This window comes from Tupaia chinensis, unplaced genomic scaffold (genome assembly GCF_000334495.1).
Source record: "Tupaia chinensis unplaced genomic scaffold, TupChi_1.0 Scaffold000139_1, whole genome shotgun sequence".
Lineage (NCBI taxonomy): Eukaryota > Metazoa > Chordata > Mammalia > Scandentia > Tupaiidae > Tupaia > Tupaia belangeri.
The window spans coordinates 4,230,997-4,247,648 of NW_006159609.1; the positions used below are offsets into that span (position 1 = coordinate 4,230,997).

Below are 16,652 nucleotides of genomic sequence, written 5' to 3' on the forward strand. Positions count from 1 at the left end.
ATTAGAAGCCACTGTGAGGCCCTGACCATTTCAGCTCTTGAGCTAGAACTAGGTATATATTACTGTGCATACTCTGTAAGGACAAAACCTAATGGAGAACTTGGAAGAGAAGGAGGTAAAGTAATCAGAGAGAGTAGAAAAGATGGTAATGGTAGTAAATGATACGTAGAGCTAAGCGTGGTAAACCCTGGTTTCTAGTACAAAATATATTGTCTATTGGGACCAGCAGTTAGCATAATGGCTATGTCACTGGACTCCCACATAGTCCGTGGTTCAAGTCCCAGACCTGGTGGCTTAGACTCACACTGGGCGCGTGTGCGTGCATGCCCAGGGTCCTGAGAGGAGAAGGGAGGAGAAGGGATTATGGTGTGGCCATCCCCTCTGAGGGGTGATTTCTCGCTTTCTATCTCTCTGTCTCTGTCTGTCTGGCGAGCGCACGCGCCCTATAGCAAAAACTCTCTAAAAAAAAAAAAGAAAAAAAAAGATATTGTCTATTGATGGTGTGATTCAGGGATCTATCATTTAGCCACTTGGACTATCTGTTATCTCAATTTTAAAATGTGCCTCAGCACATGTATACATATATATTTTACATATAATATATTATAAATTATATAATATATATATATATCTCCATACACACACACACATATGCACAAATATATTTATGTGTATATGTATATACACACACACTATTTAATACATATATAATTCTGACTGTAATATTCTATGTGATTTGTGTGAAAATCAGATTCATTTTTTCAACAGCTTACTGAGTATCTATCTTATGCTAGACACTATGTATATACAGGTGATGAATGAAATGAATGAGAAAAGGATTGATTTCAACCATAATGGGGTAGTTCAATAGAGAATTCAGTAGTAGTATAAATGTCACACAAAAATTAAAAAGAGAGAGAGAAATTTACAAACTAGTTTCCATGGAAAGCTATAATGAGATGTCCTGAACCAGTATAAGACAGTGGTTTTCCACTGGTTATAATTTTGTAACACCAGGGGACATTTTCATAATGTAGAAAACCTATTTATCATAACCAAGAGAAAGGAGTGGTACTGGCATTTAGTAAATAAAAGACAGGGAACCTGACAAGTCCTTTAAGATGCACAGTGGAGCTAACATATAAACAGTAAGTGTGAGAGAATTCTAGAAAAGAGGTGGAATATTTGAGGCAGAAGAACTGGCATTTGCAGAGGAACCAACATGAAACTGGAATTTATCATATCCTAAGTGCTCAGAGTGGGCCCCTGAGGCTGGGGCACAGAGAGGGGGAGGTGACAGGTTGATGACAGGCAGGTCCAGATCACACCCAGAGGGTCACGATGAAATGGATATGAAGAGTTTCTGTGATACAGACATCTAACTTGAGCAACTGAGTAGGAGGATTTGGGCTTTATTGGATGAGAAAAATGAAAGAGAAGCAGATTTGAGGAGGAGGAAAGAGAATATGAACCAAACTTGGAAGTTTTAAGTCTCAGACATCTATAAGAGACTGAATGAAGACCAACAGGCTGCAGGATATCTAATTCAGAAGAGATGTCTGGCCCAAGACTAAAAATGAAGCCATTGACATACTAATATTTAAATATGTGAATGGAGACAAGGTAAAAATTAACAGGGCAGAGAACTTGTAATTGTGAAAGTGCTTTTTCAACCAACATATGCTGTACAAATATAAGAAATTTCTAGTATTATCAACATCAAGAACAATATTTTTCATGTTCATCTATTTAACAAGGATTTGCTGTTCCTTATCGTATGACATTATATGACAGGAGTTTGTAATAAACAGGTGACTAGGACTGACATATGTCCTCAGAAAGAGTGAGGAAAGCAGCTAGGGGGAAAGACATGTTACATTCTTAATACTGTGCTATTGGGTTGTTGGAAAACTTGTGATGTATTCTTCTACATTTTTCCATGCAAAAAATGTGTCATGACTTTTCTGACAACCCAATATTATTGAGTTCATATAGCTGTCCTTCTGTCAAAAGAATCCAGAGGAGAATATCCTAGGGCTCTGGAATTTGAAATAGATGATAAAGACAGATCTCATCCACCTTAGCATTCTATCCAGGTTAGCCCTGGTCTTGACTCTGTCCTGGGGTTTAATAAACTGTGATCTAGCATGGTGTACAAACAAGACCTGGTGTCCTGCCTGCCTTTGTCAACTTCTTTCATATTGCTTTGTCACTCCCTTATTGTACTGGATTTAGGATTGCAGATTGCAGAGTGTGTAGACTATCACTCTTGTACAATGACTTGCATATCTTAAGCACATTCGGGGCATGACTCACTGATTAAACATATGACACAGTTTTACATTATATGAATTTCAGTGTACCAAAAGTCATATAATGTCCTCCATAACATCACTGCATACATCAAAGTTCATTTGCCATTTTACCTTTTTTATAGCAAAGAAGTGTCTCTCTTAAATAGGAAATAATGGAACAGATGCCAGTTTTTTGTTTGTTTGTTTGTTTGTTTTAGAAGGGCCATGGCCAAATACACCACAGATCTTTGTAAATACAAAATATCCTGGTAAGCATACTAATATAAGCTTTTAAAATGTTTAGTTAGCTTTTATCTAGTTTAGATCCTATTAACAACTATAATATCAAGGAAACCCTGAGTTTATGATATTTTAGGCATCGTACTAGGAATCGTACATCGTCTTCTGCTGTCTGAGTTTACAGTTTAGTGAGAGGTACAGGAAACAAAAATGTAAAAAATATATTACTTATTAATATGAGACTGAAAAACTAAACTAAAGTTAACAGAGAAAGAAACCAGGAGATTGTATACCTTAAACTGGGATATAAGGGTAGTCGCAACAGGTAAATCTATAATTACCTAAATAATTATTCATCACTGGTCAAAGTTATGTTGTACCAAGAGCTGAGACACATGAATTTAACTTTAGATATCTTAGTTCTTACCTATTAAATATTACAGATTAAATTACAGATTAAAAAACTGAAGCAAAGAGAAATTAATAAACTTGCCAAAGGTCACATGGCTGGTAAATGGTAAAGCAGGTTACCTTAGGCTCCCTGAAACTATTTCTGTATTTGAAAATTGTGGGTGGGGTACCATGTTAGAAAGTAGTTTTCAAAACAATAAAATGGTTATTTTTATAGTTTTAATTTAATACCAATTGTAATGTCACTATTAAAATAACGTAAAATCTGAACTTTAAGTACAACAGGGAGACCAGAAGTTTTAGGGTAAGGAATCTTATCCTCACAGAGTTTACTGTCTTACTGAATAGGAATTGCTGTTGCACATGGCTTAGTGCATAACTCACATTTATATGAGATGTCTGTGCTAAACTTGAAACCGTACCTATAAGTGCTTAGTTAGAGGAAATTGGGGAGGTTCAAAATATATCCACAGGTCACTGAATTATGGCTTTGAAAGACACTTCAAAGATGGTTGAGTCTACTCCATTCATCTTTAAAATGAGTAATTAAAGCTTGTCAAAGCAAAATGACTGAACCAATATCTTATAGATAATTAGAGCAAGAACCATGACAAGTAAGAACTCTGGATATTGAAATTATGGTCCTTTCCTCAGTTAAACTTTCTGTATCCTTTGTTTCCCTTCTTGCTGAACAGTCATTCCTCTCTTTCTTTCTTTCTTTTTTTTTTTTTTTAATTCGCCAGAGGGCATGAGACAGAGAGGGAAAGTGAGAAAGCACTTCTGTAGAGGATAGTTATGCCACAGTCTCTTCGACTCCATTTCTCTCTCCCTTTCGGGCTTTGGGCATAAACACACATGCCTCATGTGTTTCTCAAGCCACCAGGTCCAGCACTCGAACCTCGCAGTTGGCCATGTGGATCTAGCCACCTTACTACCACATTACCAGCTGGCCCAGCCCTTTCTGATCATCTGTGCCCACTGTCTCTTTCCAGGGAAATAGGTCAAGCTACAAGATTATAACATTCAATAATGAGAGTTTGTCATTTAGGATAAAACCAGGAGTAACACTTTCTATGTTTTTTTCTAGGATTTTTTCACTAATATGTAATAATTTTACTTTATCTGGTGGATTCAATATGATCTCTTAGTACAAAAATAAATGTATACTGATTAAATCAAGATGATTAATATATCCATTATCTGAGCCATTTTTTAGTGCTTTACCTTGAAGACATTCAAAATCTTTTTTTAGTTACTCTGAGATATACAATAAATTGTTGTTAATTATATTCCCTCTACTGAATTTAAACACTAGAAACTGTTCTTCTTTTCTACTGGTAAGAACTTTACAAGAAATTTTTAAAAATAGCTTCAGTGAGGTACAACTTGATAAGTTTTGACATATGAAACCATCTATTCAAGATAATGAATGTATCCATTACCTCCAAAAGCTTCTTCTTGCCCATTATCAAAGTCCCTCTCCCGCCCAACCCACTTCCCCATTCCCAAGCAACTAATGTTCTTCTTTCTGGGACTTTATATAAATAAGATCATCAAATATATATTTTCTTGGCCTGTCATCTTTCATTCAACTTTTTTTTGTAATGTTTATTCATTTATTGAGAGAGAGAGAGAGAAATACCCTCAACAGGATCTTTTCACACCATGATCCCCTCTCCCTAGCACTCTAGCCAGTCAGGATCTTGGGGACAAGGAGGTACCTAGAGTGTTTCAGGCTAGTTCAGGATCTGAACCTGCAGTTGACCAAGTATGATTCTTTTAAGATTCATCTGTGTTCTTGTATGTATCAATAATTCAGTCCTTTTTATTGCTGAAGAATATCCCATTCCATGAACACTTTGTTTATCTATCACTTGTTGATGCTATTTTCAGATTTTTGGCTCTTACAATTAGAACTTCTATAAATATATTTTGAAATTTTGCTATAGGGTGTATATCTAGACAGCGAGAGATAAAAAGCACAGCTCTCTTATCCCCCAAAGGGGGATGGCCACACCGCAATCTCTTCTCCCCCATTCTCCTCTTGGGATTTTGGGCACATACACACACATGTGCACAGTATGTTTTTCAGCCACCAGGTCCAGGATTCAAACTGCATATTCAATCTTGAAGGATTCAGTTGCTGTAACCACCACACCACTGGCCGGCCCTTGTATAAATGTTTTTAAATGAATATGAGCTTTTGTTTTTCTTCGTAAATAGCCAAGAGTGAAATGGTTAAATCACAGGTTAGGTGTATGTTCAACTGTTTATACCACTGAACTATTTCTTTTCTTTTGTTTTTAAAGAATTATTTTATTTAACTTTATTTGTTTATTTATTTAAATCTGACTAGAGAGGGACAGAGCAAGGGAGAGAAAGGAAGAGGGAAAGTGAGAAGGCAAGCCACCAGATTCGGGACTCAAACCCTGGTCTGCCATGTGGGAGTCCAGCACCCTTAACCACCATACCACCTTCTGGCCCCCCTCTGAACTATTTCTAAGGGAGTTGTACTATTTTACTAATACCTTACCAAAGAGAATGAGAATTCCAAACTTTCACATCGTACCAACACTTTGTCATTCTTCTTTAATATTAGCTATTTTAATAGGTGTGTAGTGGTAGCTTACTGTGGTTTCAATTTTTATTCCTCTAATAATTCATAATGTTGATCATCTTTTCACATGTTTATTTGATACCAGTATATTTTCATTGATGAAGTGTATGTTCAAATATTTTGCTCATTTTTCATTGGCTTATCTGTTTTCTTACTGAATTTTGAAAGTTTCTGGGACCAGCAGTTGGCATAATATTTATGTCTCTGGACTCCCATGTAGTCGACTACAGTTCGAGTCTTGGACCTGGTGGCTTAAACTCACGCCAGGCGCATGTGCTTGCATGTCCAAGATCCCAAGAGGAGAATGGAGGAGAAGGGATTGCGATGTGGCCATCCCCCTGGGGGGTGATTTCTCTCGTTATGTCTCTCTGCTTCTCTCTTGTCTTTCTGGTGAGTGTATGCACCCTGTAGCAAAAACCTCTCAAAGAAAAAAAAAAGAAAGAAATTTATTTATAAATAAAGTAATGAAATATGTTTTGGGTCAAATATATGATCTGTAAATATTTTCTTCTATTTTTGTGGCTTGTTTTTTTCTTTTCTCTTTTTTTTTTTCTATAGGGCACATGCGCTCACCAGACAGAGAGAGAGACAGAGAGACAGAAAGCGAGAAATCACCCCCCAGGGGAGATGGCTATGCCGCAGTCCCTTCTCCTCTATTCTCCTCTCGTGAACTTGGGCACACACGCACACGCACCCGGCGTGAGTTTTAAGCCACCAGGTCCAGGACTCGAACCGCAGTCAGCTACGTGTGAGTCCAGCGACATAGCCATTACACTAACTGCTGGTCCCTTTTCTATTTTCTTAACAGTGTTTTTCAAATAACAGAAATTTTTAATTTTGATGTCTTCCAGTTTATCAGTTTTTGTATGGATTGTGCTTTTGATATTGTACCTAACTCAATATCAGGTCAGAATGATTTTCTTCAGTTTATTTATTTATTTTTGAGAGAGATTTTTGCTATCAGGCACGTGCACTCACCAGAGAGACAGAGACAGAAAGCAAGAAATCACACCCTAGAGGGATGGCTAAGTTACAATCCCTTCTCCTCCATTCTTCTCTCAGTATTTTGGGCATGCATGCACACACATCTGATGTGGGTTTCAGGCCACCAGGTCTGGGACTCGAACTCAGTTGGCCATGTAGAAGTCCAGTGACATAACTACTATGCCATCAGCTGGTCCCAATTTTCTTCTATGTTTTCTGACAGACATTTTATTTAAGCTTTACAGTTAGGTCTATAATCCATTTTGAGCTAATATGTAATAAGAGAGGTGGATTACAGTGTTATTTTGCATGTGAATATCCATTTGCTCTGATGCCATGTGTTGAAAGTATTATCTTTCTCCATTGAATTGCCCTTGTACATTCTTCAAAAGTGATAAGTGTTGGCGGGGATGTGGTGAAAAGGGAACCCTCCTACACTGTTGGTGGGAATGTAAACTAGTTCAACCACTGTGGAGAACAATATGGAGGTTCCTCAAAGATCTACAAATAGAACTACCATTTGATCCAGCAATCCCACTTCTGGGTATTTACCCAAAAGACAGGAGAACGCTCAGTCAGAAAAGTGCTTGCACATCCATGTTTATTGCAGCATTATTCACAATTGCCAAGACATGGAACCAACCTAAATGTCCACAAACTGATGAATGGATTGGAAAAGTGTGGTATATATACTCTATGGAATACTACTCAGCCATAAAAAATAACAAGACCCTGGAATTTGATAGAAAATGGTCAGATATGGAGGATCTATTGCTGAGTGAAGTAAGCCAGGCTATGAAAGAAAGATATTATATGTATCCACTCAATATATACCGACTATCTGCACTCTATAATAGAGAGCAAAAAATCGGAGGACATAAAAACAGTGAAGGTACTTAATGAGAATAGGACAGTGTGGAATGGGGTAAGTGAAGAGAAGAGGATAGAGAAAGATAGCAAGTGAACAATAGAGAGACAGGACGTTAGTGAGAAACAGATAGGGCTTATTAACTGTTGATGACATGTATAGTATTCTCAACTGGATTGGTCTGAGAAGTATTTCATGATGGGCAAAGTATTTTTACAAGCAAAATGAGAAATAGCAATTGACTGTTTTATAAAAATAATTAGAATAATAAAAATAATGATTGGGGAAAACAGAAAAGATATGGAATGTTGAAGTGGGGAGATTAATGTCTCTGTACTGACTGACATGCATGGCATTCCCTTTTGAAAAAACAATGTAATATACTGTAAAGTTATATGTAATCCAATGTAATATAAAGAAGATTATGATGATAATAAAAATAAAACAAAAAAAAAAGTAAGCTATCTACAGAGGTATGGATAAATTAGTGGAGTCTCTATTCCATTGGTCTATTTATCTATCTTTATACCAGTGCCAATGTGTTGATTACATTAGCTTTATAATTCATCTAGAAATAAGATAGTGTTGATTTCTTCTTTCCAATTGTATTTTTTAAGAAGTTCTTTTTGCTACTGTATGTCTTTTGAATTTCCATATGGTTTTAGATTCAGCTTGTCTCTTTCTCAAAATAAATACATAATAAAATGAAACACCCCCCTGGGATATGATCATGATTGCATTGATGCTCTAAATTATTTCTGGAGCATGACATCATAACAATATTGAATCTTCTTTAATTTCTTCTTTTTAGGTTTTAGCATCTGTGGCTTGCACTCTCCTATCAGATTTATCTCTGAAGTTTCTCATGTTTTTATCTTATTGTAAATGGCATATTTTACTGTAATTCCTATGTATTTATTGCTAGTACATAGAAGTACTATCAGTCTTTGTATATTAATCTGGTACTCTGTGGCCTTGCTAAATTCGCTTATAAATTCTAGTAGGCTTTCTTCAGATTTCATGAGATTTTCTACATAATATAATCTTCATAAAGGCATTCTTATTTACTTCCAATATTTATTTTTCTTGCCTGTTTCACTGTCTAGAGCCTCCCATACATTATTGAATACAAGAAATAGAAAGAGACATCCTTTTCTTGTCCTGAGAGATTGTTTTTTAAATTTATAAATTAATATTGGACTATAAAATGCCATTTCTGTGCTTATTAATGAATGTTTGTTTGGGTTCTTAAAAAAATAATATAATAGATTACATTAGGTGTTTTTCAAGTGTTAAACCAATTTACATTTCCAGGATAAAACTTTGTAGTCTATGACACATTGTCCTTTTTATATGTTGTTGGATTAAATTTGCAAAAATTTTGTTTAGAATTTTTGCATCCATACTCATAAGGGTATATTGGTGTTTGCTTTTCTTGTAATATCTTTATCCAGTTTGAGATAAAGGTAATGCTAACCTCAAAACTGAACTGAAAAGTATTTGTGCTTCTTCAGTACTATGAAAGCATTTGTATAGAATTGTTATTTCTTTTTTCGGCAGAATTTATCAGTGAAGCTATCTTGGCCTTGAGGGTTGTGTGTGTGTGTGTGAGTGTGTGTGTGTGTGTGTGAGAGAGAGAGAGAGATTTTTAATTACTGAGTTAATATCTTTAATACATCTATAATACCTAAGTAATGGTTATTGAGGTTACTTATTTTTCCTTGAGTGAGCTGTAGTAGTTTGCATCTCTCAAGGAATTTTTTCTGTTTCATCTAAGGTGTCAACCAATTCTATCTTTCTCAACGTATCATTAGTTCTCTGGGCTACTATTAGCTTTCCCCTCCTTGCGAATTTATTGGTTAAAAATTGTTTACAAAATTTTCTTATTAGCCTTTTCATATCTTCATCTAGTCTATAGGATCTACAGGTATGTCACTTTCCTCTATCTTAATTTTAATAATTTGTTTCTCTTCTCTTTTTTCATTAGTCCTGCTAGAGGGTTATCAATTTTAATAATACTCTCAAAGAATTAGTTTTTGTTTCAGTGTTTTTTCTCTATTTTCTGTTGTTATATTTTAGTTCCTTTCATCCATTTACTTTGAGTTTAATTTGCTATATTTTTTTCTGGTTGTTTAAGGTAAAAGCTGAGGTCATTAATTTAATTTAACATAGGTGTGAAGTGGCATTTATGTTTTCTTAATTACTACTTTAAGAACATAAAACTAAAGTTGATATACTATAGTTTATTTTTATTTGGTTCATAATACATTCTGATTTCCCTTTGATTTCTTCTTTGACCATGAGGTTATTTAGAAATGTTAGTTTCTAAATATTTTGAGAATTTCCAGAGATTGTTCTGTTATTAATTCTAACACAATGTCACTGTGATTGAGTATATCAGAGTATATCTGAAAGTATATCAGATAATATACTTTATACAATGTGAACCCTTTTAAATTTATTAAAATTTGATTTATACCTCAGAATAAATCCATGTAAGTGCTACATAGATACTTGAAAAGAATGAGTATATTTTGACATGTTCTATAAAAGTATATTCTCAAATTGATGATTAGTTTTGTACAAGTCTTGAGGCTTTTTTATCTGTTCATTTTATTAATTATTAACAGAAGGGTGTTGAAATCTCAATTATAATTATGGTTATTTTCTTTCTCCCTACTCTGTTGGTCTCCAGAAAACCAACTCTATCTTCTCAACTTAGTCCATTGGGCTACCACTGGATTTCCCCTCTTTGCAATGTGGCCTGGAAATTCAAGGCTATAAGCATGGGGAAATTATAAGATTTACCTTATTTGTTTCCTTTCTCTAGGAGTTCACTGTTGTTGTCTGACGTCCATTCTTAAAATTCATTCTTTTATGTATTTAGTCCTTTTTTGTTTGTTTTATGTACAAGTGCAAACCCAGCCCTATTATTTCACTTTTACTGAAAATGTAATTACCATGCCATCATATTTAAACCAATCACCAGCAGAAACCATTCAAATGCAGGCCTATCTTTGCCATACAAAAGTATGTTAGACATTCTGAAGCCATGATATAAGTTAAAGCATGGCAACACATTTATATGTGATAGACATGTGGCCTAGTGAGAGTGTATTACAGAAAAACAGTAGCCATTACGTATCAGGATTTGTGCTAACAGGGACAAAATGTTAAGTTGTTGGTAAAGTCATGATGTCTTTTCCTATGTTTTTTATGTAAAAATGTATCATGACATTCTTGACAACCCAATATATGTGCTTTATATATGAGCAGAGGCACTTGCATGTTTAGTAGCAGAGCAGTTGAATAAAAACCAGAAAATCGAAATACTATCTTATTTATCATCATATTCTGTTTCTAGCACAGTTCTTGGCACATAGCAGAGCTCAATATATGTTTGTCAAACTGAGCCAAATTTAACTAAGTCAAATATTTGAATCATGGTGAACTCCACTTGAATTGTGAAGGTAAGAGTTATAAGAACTTGTGAAAGTGGTATTAAGAGGCTAATGGAAGTGCAACAGAGAATCGTGGCACTCTGCAAGGTGGTCCCACACAGAAAGGTTTCCAGTTTAAGTCCGAAGACTGCCCTGAGTAGTTAAACATGTTCTTTCCCATGATCCAGGGCTGGCTGAAGGGGATGCTGACTCACTCTCTCTTTGTCTTTTCCTTTTTTCTCTCTCAATCTCTCTCATACAGGGAAGAAATCAATAATCTTAAAAGTGATTGTGCATGGGGGTAAGCAGGACCATGGTGGTTAAGGCACTGGATTCCCATGTAGCTAACCAAGGTTTGAGTCCCAGATCTGGCAACTTGCTTTCTCATTCTATCTCTCTGGTCAAATTAAAAATAATAATAATAAATAAAATTAAATAAATAATTCTTTTTTAAAAAAGTGACTTGGCATGAATGTAATACATGTGGCACACACTTAATAAAAACTAAGTCACTCAGTAATATGACCTAAATGACTGAGCCATCTGACTCCTCCCACAGTATATTAGTATGTCTATTTAAAAGAGTAGAAAAAATCATATGGAATTTATCACTTTGAGAGGTTTAAGAATTCCATTGAATGAATATCAATTATCTAAGAATTGGTTGAGGTTAATATTAATTAGTATTAGAAATAAGCTACTATTTTTCATTCAGGTATACCCTTGACTCCCCCTTCAGATCTGGTTATTAAGCTGAGTAGTCATTACTTTTCAAAATTTTTCCTGGTGTCGTATTTTTTCCATTCATGATCTCTTCCCTACTCTGGACCTTTGATTTCCTTTTCCTTTCTCAAGAACTCCCCTGTTTATCTCTGCATATCCAAATTCTATCTTACCTTCCAGCTCCAGAAAAGGGCTAAATCTTCCATAAGGCCACTCTAACTTCCCAATGGATATAATTTCTTCTTTTTCATTGTTTTGTGAGTAGTTTATACTACTTCTTTCATAATACTTAGTATCTTTTAACTTGTCTTTTTTGTTATTTGTGACTATGTGTTTTTTTTTTCTTATACTTTAAGCTTCCTAAAGGTAGAGTCAATATCTGCTATATTCATTTGCCCATATATACTCATAATATATAGCACATGGGAGATGATTGATGTTTGTAGAATCAATTTCTGAAGAATAGGAAAAGAGATTCTTGTAGTAGATTCTGGTTATATAAAAGAACAAGGGGACCTGTTAGAGATAGAATGAGTCCCAGGACCAGCAGTTAGCGTAATTGCTATGTCGCTCAACTTCCATGTAGTCGACCACGGTTCACGTTCCGGACCCAGTTGTTTAAACTCACGCCGGGCACATGTGTGTGCATGCCCAAGATCCTGAGAGGAGAATGGAGGAGAAGGGATTGCAGTGTCACCATCTCCTCTGGGGGGTGATTTCTTGCTTTCTGTCTCTCTGTCTCTCTCTGTCTGGCGAGTACATGCGCCCTATAGCAAAAATCTCTTAAAAAAAAAAAAAAAAAAAGAATGAGTCCCAAATATGACATTGCCATTGTTGACTGTGACAGAAGGCTCAGAAATTGAGGCCTGAAATAATGATATTTCTCAAGAAATTCAGAAAGGATTGGGAACCAGCAGTTAGCATAATGGATATGTTACTGGACTCCCACGTAGTTGGCCGTGGTTCTCGTCCTGGACCAGGTGGCTTAAAACTCATGCCGGGTGCGTGTGCGTGAGTGCCCAAGATCCCAAGAGGAGAATGGAGGAGAAGGGATTGCGGTGTGACCATCCCCTCTGGGGGGTGATTTCTCACTTTCTGTCTCTATGTCTCTCTGTCTGGCAAGCGCACGCACCCTATAGCAAAACCCTCTCCAAAAAAAAGAGAAAGGATTGACTGATATTATGGAAGATGGCTTTAAAAAGCAACATTCTGTTTTACTGTTGTTTCCTGATAAACTCAGAACATTTACCAATGAAGGAATATTCTTTAGAAATCATAGGCTGGCTGGTCGACAATGTATAAAGAAGCAGCATGTGGCTGGGGCAGATGGGAGAGTATAAGGGCAAGAATGAAGGCAGAGGAGGGACCGTGGGTGTGGGCTGAACAGAAGAACATGATGAATGAGAAAAAGAGAAAGCTGGTTGAATCAATAATAAAAAACAAACTGTCTAATGGCAATAGCCTTATGGTGTGTACTCATGAAATACTAAGGAAAAACAATCTCCCTGCCAAGTAGCCCAGGTAGAAATTTTGCAAGATCCATTATACTTCCCTTTTTTTTCTATTCAAGAGTGAAAAGCAGTTGAGATAAGGAGGAAACTTTACTGATACCATCAGCCTTTGAGATTTTCACATCACAAGATCATTAGTATGAACTAATCCACCATCACCAGAATACAAATGTAGAAAAACTAGGTAACCCAAATCATGCAGTTCTTCTAAAAATAATACAGCAAAAATCTTTCATTTCTATTATCAACTTTTTCCTACAAGTTGTACCTCGCCTTAGATTTTCTAGGTCAATTAAATGCATAATTTATTCATTATGCTATGTGTTTCTCTCCTTTGCCTCTCCCCTATCAAAATGCTTGAGTATTGCCATTGTTGGCTGGGAACCTGTCCTGAGTATGGATTTCTTTAGAACAGCTAAGTGCTCAGCACCTTCTTTCAAGGGACCTTACCTTCTACCTCAGCAATCTCCCCAGAAACTACAGGAGCTGACAGAGATTCACCTCACCATGCTGTTACTGTTGTCAGTGATGGGAAGTGAAAGTATGTCTCTGAATTTTATTCATATTTTATTTAGTGCTTATACTAGCCTTTTTTGTTTTTAAAGTGCACAAGCATATCTCTCTGGAGTTAGCACATTCTAGCTTTGTGCAGCCCACTCTCTGATCCCAAGAATATTCAAAGGCATGATTCTCTTTGTACTTATTATCCTTGTAAACTCTCTTTGGAATAAGAAAAAAATTTGACTCTTCTACAGTACATATGCAAACACAAAGGTCTTCTTCCATTTAGTCTTAAATTGTAAGATAAATGGTTGACTATATTTTATATCCACAGACCTTTTAGCTGCTCTTTGGGAACCTCATATAAACAAGTTGGAGTATAACAAAGGCAGTAATACTCTGTTAGCAAAGAAAATGTCAAATATAATTCTTGACTAAACTGAGAGGTGATTTGGACATATTAAATGATATTGTGAGTGTATATGTATATAATTATATTTCTGACACAGCAGACATGTACAGACACCTGCCTATGTACATACTTGTGTGCATATAACCAATCCCTTCAATTTTACTATTTTTCACAAGCTACTCAAATCTTACTTCCATGGCCTACCATCCAAATCTTTTGGTAGAAATATTTTTTCACATCTCTCTACCTCCTACTTCTTTCCCCCCACACACTTATGGTATGTGCAGTTTCGCCAGACCTGTGTGAAGAGAGGGGAACACTGATGGGATTGCTTTTCACAAGTGTGGGAACGAAAATCCTTCCCAATGAAAACATCTGTCTCTGTTCAAGTCATGCCCAGTTATCCCCCAAAAGAAATGTTCTGATTAACTTTTTTTTTTTAAGTCTTAAGATAGCAGTTTGTGTAGCAGATCTAATTAGGAAGTTTATGTAACAGATCTGCAGGGTTTTTTCCTTCAACTGGGTTCTTTGAGCTCAGTTTGAGTGTCACCAGCTTTCGCTATGCAGCGACCAAGTGCTTCCCGGGCTGAGAATTACCAGCTTTTGTGGGATACTATTGCTTCCTTAAAACAATGTGAACAAGCTATGCAACATGCATTCATTCCGGTAAGGAAAATTTCCCTTTTTTCCCTAGAAATTCTTTTATTTTAATTTTCTTCTCTGTTGTATCCATAGAAAAATGCATGCATTCCATACATTTAAAGATAAGGTATCTTTTCTATAGTTCTTGCTCAAAACAAATACATGTCTGATTTTGTTCTGTATAAAATCAGAATTGTTAATATGACCATACATTTATCAATGAGGAAAAGTAAACAATGGCTCAAGCAAACACATCCTATTGAAGATAGTAGTTTCTGATATTAACAAGTGCTAAAGAAAGGGCTCATTATTGATATTCCTCATATTAATATTTGAAATAAACTCAACATACATTTCCTGGTTGGGTTCCCCAAACTATTTAGAATTGCTTGATTATCTTCTGCAGTTAGGTTTGATATACAGATGAAGAAATCAAAAGTAAGTCCTTAAATTTCTATTCTTTGTTTAGTCAAGTAAACTTCAACATTAAACCTCTTTAGAAATGTAATACATGGAGATTTATAAATGTGTTTATAAAGTATATATATATATATATACATGTCTAATAAAGTATATATATGCATATATACATATGCACACATGCACACATATATAGGGTCTTTAAAAGTTCATGGAAAATGGGTATGTTTTAAAAACTGTATGGATTTCAAGTTTTATGTACCAAATTAATGTCATTTAGTGTCATTGTGTTTTATGTTACAAAAACAATATTCATGCTTATAATTTATCTATCTAGAAGTATTAGGCTGGCTACCTTTGATAGACTGAGATGAGGTAAACAGGACTTGGAAGAAGGGTATTAAAATACTTGATTCTTTTAACTAGACCTATTTTGAAGTATCAAGACAGCCAATTAGGAATGAGAAAACATTCTTAAAATTGATCCCTGTTAAAATGATGTTGAACACCTCTCAAGGAAAGCATTGTTGCTAACATAGAAACTCAAGTGAGATGCTTTTGTTGGTCGTTGGAATAAATCTTCATTGAAGTTCAAGTTATTTTCAAGTGACTCAAGTTAGGTGCTGTCATATTTTTCTCTGAGACTTAAGGAACATCTAAATGCTTCAGACTGCTTTAGTTGAAACTTTACTAATTTAACCACTATATTCTAGTTGGATCTCTGTAAATTATTCTTGACTATTGAAGACATAAAACATTATTTTTGCACGAGTCTAAAATAGTAATGGTGGAAAGTTTTCTAAACTGTGTTAAGTTATAGGGATTCAGGTTCAAAGTGAGGAGTTTGCTTCTCTGATCTTTGTCACACTGGTATGTAGTTTTCTTCCATGTCTTTACCAAACTCATTTTCTTTAGTTTAATCAAGGAAAGCATGATATTTCTTGTGAAGTGCAAATATCTCCTCCTTTGTGGAGACTTCTCTGGCCAGGGAGTTTTTTTTCCCCCTTTGGTTCCTTGAACACACTTCTTGAAATCACTGAATAGGTTACTGTTAAGGTTTCTTTTTGCCTCTGTCCTTTTAATTATTGTTAAGTTAAGATTACTTAAAATTATATTAATTCAAATCCATCTAGATACATCAATAAGCCAATAAAACTTGATTAAATAACACATTGGACTTTGGTGGGGAAGTGATGTGTTAACACAGGGGACAGACCTTTATGGGAAATGACATTCTTGGATTCAATTCCTATAGTCCATGTGCTACACTATCTTCCATTCTTTTTTTTTTCCTCTCTCTTCCATTCTAGTGTCTATTCCCAATATCCCCTACTGCACACACATATATACATACTCAAGCTATCATTCACGTTTGCTTTATTTTTGTCTGCTCTAAGGCTTTGAAAGAAGATACTGGTAATTTGCCTCTTTTATCTAAAGTTTCTTCTCCCTTTGTAAAATTTATCATTGTATTATCACAATTTTATGAGGATATCTTTTAGAAAAGGTAGTCTTTATTATAATATTATTACTTGAGAATATTTCTGATAAAATTGAGCCTCAGTTTTTGGTCATTGCATATAATTTAG

At 35.3% G+C, this 16,652-nt stretch overlaps 1 protein-coding gene across 10 annotated transcripts in view; it reads left to right on the forward strand.

Moving 5' to 3' along the window:
• DLG2 (discs large MAGUK scaffold protein 2) overlaps positions 1 to 16,652 on the forward strand; it is a 1,612,020-nt gene that overhangs the window by 837,114 nt on the left and 758,254 nt on the right. Inside the window, exon 1 of one of the 10 annotated variants that reach the window (XM_027770464.1) lies at positions 14,548 to 14,667. The exons of the other annotated variants lie outside the window; for them this stretch is intronic. Within the exon in view, the coding sequence (XP_027626265.1) occupies positions 14,563 to 14,667 (105 nt within the window). The 5' untranslated portion in view covers positions 14,548 to 14,562. Of the gene's footprint in view, positions 1 to 14,547; positions 14,668 to 16,652 lie in introns of those variants that run through there. 10 annotated transcript variants of the gene reach the window in all.